Raw genomic sequence first — 4,829 nt, 5'->3', positions numbered from 1 at the left:
GCTGACACGCCACACGGCGCTGATCCCTCTGAGGTCTTGAATGTAAATCACATCACGCTGCGCTCACATTTGGGCTGGCTGCAGCCTGGAGCCACAGCGATAAAAAAAAAAAAATGACGTGACTTGTTGACGATGCTAAATGGCAGCACTTGAAATAGCCTACCTGCCACAGCCCGCGCGCTGCACCCACTTGCTGATAGGACCGCGACCCCATTAGCAGCGTTTCAGCACCGCGGCGCCGTGGACAGCTCCCTGCGCCCTCTCCACCCACAGGACGGCGCATCTTTACGCACGAAAGTGGAGCTCAAGCTACAAATAAAGACATAGATTTTGTTTGTTTACTGTTTTTTTATTCACTTTAAGGACCTCTAACTTAATAGAGATGGATATAGATCGACCAGCAAACGTCTCCTTTTTTGATTTCGTCGGGGGAGCTCAGCTTCTCGGAGGGGGGGAAACCAGGACAGCCATCCCAGTCCTCCTGATCGGGATCTGCGTGTCGGGAGCAGTCGGGAATTTGCTCGTTTTACTGATTTTCATCCGTGACTTCAGGAGCGGGAAAGGCTCCGAGGTGAAAGCGCTGCTCGCCTCTTTGGCCTTCACGGACCTGGTCATCCTGTTGCTGTGCGCTCCGGTGCGCGCCGTCACCTACTACAAGCAGACCTGGACCCTGGGGAGTTTTGTTTGCAGCACCACGGACTGGTTCCAGCACTCTTGCGTGGTTGCAAAAACTTTAATCCTCGCTGCCACCACCAGAGCCAAACACACTGTGGCCCCCAGCCCCGCCGCGGGGGGGGGGCTCTACACCCCGACGTGGATCCACGGAGCCCTGGCGTTCATCTGGATCGTGTCTATGCTGTTTCCGATCCCGCAGATGCTTTTCGCCTCTTTGCTCCAGTACGGCCGCAACACCATCTGCGTCTCCGAGATGCCGGTGTGCGCGTCTGACTTCATGAGTTTGTTCTACAAGATTTACCCGACGGCGACCTTCGTGGTGCCGGTCATCTTCACGCTCGCCTACTACACCAAGACGCTGCACACGGCGGTGAACCACGCGCCCAGCCCGCAGCACCAGAGCAAGGTGACGCTGGTGTTGCTGTGCCTGAGCGGCGCGCTGGGGCTCATGCTGCTGCCGGAGTGGGGCACTTTCACCTGGATCCGACTCGGCTACAACAAACCTCCAGTGGGTCTGATCATCTTCGCGCAGGTTCTCCTTTACGCGTGCAGCTCCGTGTCTCCGGTGATCCTAATGACCATGTACGACGACGTGCGCCAAGGACTGATAACCATCTGGTTCATCGCCACCTGCAGAAGCTCGAAGCAAGTCCCCGGCCACAAGTGTCCTCCTCTTCCTCCTCCGCCTCCAACAACAACGACAACGACGACAATAACGGAGGAAAACGGAGCGGAGGTCGGCGCAAACGCGGTGGCCAACGCGGTTTCGGACGCGGAGAAGGAGAAGACCTTCCCGGACGTGGAGCACTTCTGGACAGGACGCAGGAATACCAACGTGGAGGAAGAGCAGGACCCGGTTCCGTGGGAGAGAGAGGAGAAAATGTTGTAGATGTGAAAGTGTCTTTTATTATTATTATTATAATTATTATTATGAATATTTTGTTTTCAACTTCTTCTCAGCAGGTTTCTAGTTTGTTGACCCACAGTCCAGACCCTCGTTTGAAAGGCTGCATTGGCCTGTGTGCTGTCGTGAGGTTGATTAGTTGTAAAAAAGAAGAAAAATAAAAGAACTTGAACACTATCATGTTTTGATGTTACACATGTTTCTATTATATCTACTTTGAATATTTGTTCTTGCCTGCAGTCTGGCTGCACAGTCCAGTATAGAAAACCTTTATTAGAGGAAGTTTGTACAAATGTGAATCTAATGTAAATATCCAGGACACTGGAGCATCAGGGGGTTTGTTGTGATTGTGTATGTGTGATACATAATAACATGGATATTAAAACCATTCTCAAATAAGGACTGCTCTGTTGCTGTTGTGTGTGTGTGTGTGTGTGTATGTGTTTTTTTAACCCCCACGCAGGCTGTAAAACACTGAGCCTTACCTTAATCACGGATAAAGTACAAAACCAACATCAAATCTCTCCATTTAATTCAGGATGTTGTGACATGAAACGAACAGAGATCATTTCTCTAAATTAAATTCACAACTAATCCAGCTACATATTTTAGGTCAAGTCAGTCAGTCAATCATTTTTTTTCCAGTGCAAAGCAAAGCAGCATCAGGCTCCTTTAGAAAAGAGGTGGTGTGAAATCTGAATGTGCAGGACTCATTACTTTAAAGTGCACTGTTGCATGATTATTTTCAAAATTTTACACATTCAAGATCTGGTGGAGAAGGTGCTCACAGCTTTTGGTTGAGTTAAAGTTGCAGCATAATACACACACACATACACACACACACACACAGACACACACACACACATACAGGTTCAGGTTGGATTCATAGGCAGTAAACATCTTATAAATGGTTTATAACACAACACATGTATCTGGTAAAACACAGTTTTAATTGTATAAAATCTTAATGAATTGTCGATGGATACTGTACATTAATAAACACACAACATTGTCTTTGTATCTGCTTAGATGTTCTTCTATGAGAATATATTTTGTATAATTATAACTGTGTTTATTGCTTTTCATTATCTACTACATGTCATGTCTTGTTTGGGATTTACACGAATAAACAATTTTATCTGGTTTAACTTCATTCTATTGTCACTAACTTTTATATAATATATATATATACTTAAACACCAAGGTGGAAAGTAACAAAGTACATTTACTCAACTAAGTATTTATTTGTAGCTTAGTAGAAATGAGATATGATGTATTATAGGTAACACTTTATTGACCCCGGTGGGAAATTCACATGTCAACCATGAATTAATTAGTGAAATTGGTGCTTTTAGCAGCATTACACATAAATTAATCAGTAATTTCATCATGATTTAATCATGGGCCATTTTTGCATCATTATCACTTTTTTTTATATACCTGCTCACTATGTATTACCTGTATTACTTACCAATGATTAATGGGTCAGTTTAAGTAAAGTTTTATTTTCTGGTTACCTCATGGTTCAACATGAATTTCCTTAAAAGAACATTAAAGGATCATAGGGCAGGATTAATGAGAACGGCCAGTGACGCGACGGCCGCTGCGCGTAACTACAGCAACCAGGGAAGCCACCGGCACGGGAGCGCGCACAGACTTTTCACTGTTTACTTTACTCTTTACAGTCTTTCCTATCTGGGGAGGGAGGGGGGGTATTTTACTGTAGGTTCTCGCTCTCACAGACAGACAGACAGACAGACAGACAGACAGACAGACAGACACACACACACACACACACACACACACACACACACACACACACACACACACACACACACACACACACGCACACACACACACACACACACACACACACACACACACACACACACACACACACACACACCTTCACTGTGCTGCAGCAGGAGGCTGCTTGTCTGTTCCTCTGAGCTCCTCTGCATGGATCTGTATGGGCTCCTACTCCTACAGGCCGGTACCGAGAATTAACGTGTCGGGTCCGGGTGTCGGACCGCATCTGTCAGGGTCCGCGGTCCCATGAAAACCAATAAACACCGGACATATTCATGATTTCATAAAAAAAAAAAAAAACGGACGCGTCGCGGACACGCCGGCCAGGACGTGAAAAGTGGACGTGTCCGGGCAAAAGAGGACGTTTGTCCACCTGCCTGATAACGTTGTTAAAGTTATAACGTCGGCTTTTAACCGCTAGCTGCGGCTAACGGCTAATAATAAGACAGTAGTGAAGAGGGAGAGGGTGTGTAAGTTAGTGACCTGCCTGCACTGTGTGCGTGTGTGAAGGGAGGGGGAGAGGGGGGGGCGGTTAACAGGGCTTTCAGTTGTGTTATAATACAGGGAGTGTCGCCACTCTGATACTATATCAATGGCTCTGCCGCGGTTGCCCGGTTGCCCTCTTCATGTCCATTCCATTGATCCATTCGAAGGCAGTCGTGGACGCGCTGACGTCAGGTCCGCCGGCCAGCGCGCGAAATTCACCCCCTGAATTGCAGCGCATTTTGCAGCACAGACCCCGTTCAGGGCAATGGAGAGATACGCGGGTGGGCTCGTTCTTTTTGGTTTTGAACGCTTCCTCACCCATTATTATTTAAAAAACGTAAAACGCATGGGTATTTTCCGGTATTTTCTCACAAATCCTGCCCTATGATCCTTTAAGGTAATACATTTTTTTTTCTTAAACTTAATGAGGACAGTGTTAAGACGTGGATGGTCAGATATGATCATCATCACCATCACATCATGACCTGCATAGTCTTACCTTTCAGTGGTCGTGAAGAGAAACCTGCTTTTAGACATCTCTGTGTTTACCAGTAAAGCAGCGGCCGCCCGTGGCTCTGACGCCCCAGCAGATGTGACATTTTAGTCTGCCTGAGTGAAAAGAAAGGTTACAGGTTGAAGAGGAGGAAAAAAAAACAAGCCTCTAAAGCTCCTCTGTATGATTGTGCTCCTGCACATAATTTATTCATTGACAATAGACCATGTCTCTAAATGTCTGCGCTGGGGTCACTTGTTTTTTTTTTTCTTCCATTCAGTCATTCACTGTGTGTTTTGTGAGTTCTCCTTCTATCAGAGGATGCTACACTTAATAACAGACGTTTCTTTTCAGCCAATCAAGCAGAGACGTGCATTAAACAGACAAATTAATTCTTCCACATTTTGCCCTCTGACATTCTTCAAGTGTGAGAGATGATGTCCTGCTGACAGCCGCGTGCTG

General features: G+C 46.3%; 1 protein-coding gene across 1 annotated transcript; it reads left to right on the top strand.

Annotated features, from left to right (window-relative positions):
* Nucleotides 1–1,745, top strand: LOC146963378 (G protein-coupled receptor 151). Its single transcript, XM_085767109.1, has one exon. The coding sequence runs from the start codon at nt 383–385 to the stop codon at nt 1,562–1,564; it is 1,182 nt and encodes a 393-aa protein (XP_085623235.1). The 5' UTR covers nt 1–382; the 3' UTR covers nt 1,565–1,745.
* Nucleotides 1,746–4,829: the final 3,084 nt, after the last annotated feature.

The sequence above is a fragment of the Trachurus japonicus genome, chromosome 22, assembly GCF_045865225.1.
Source record: "Trachurus japonicus isolate A0001 chromosome 22, Traja_1.0".
NCBI lineage: Eukaryota > Metazoa > Chordata > Actinopteri > Carangiformes > Carangidae > Trachurus > Trachurus japonicus.
Note: the sequence above shows the minus strand (reverse complement) of the source record. Positions and strands in the feature narration are given on the sequence as shown.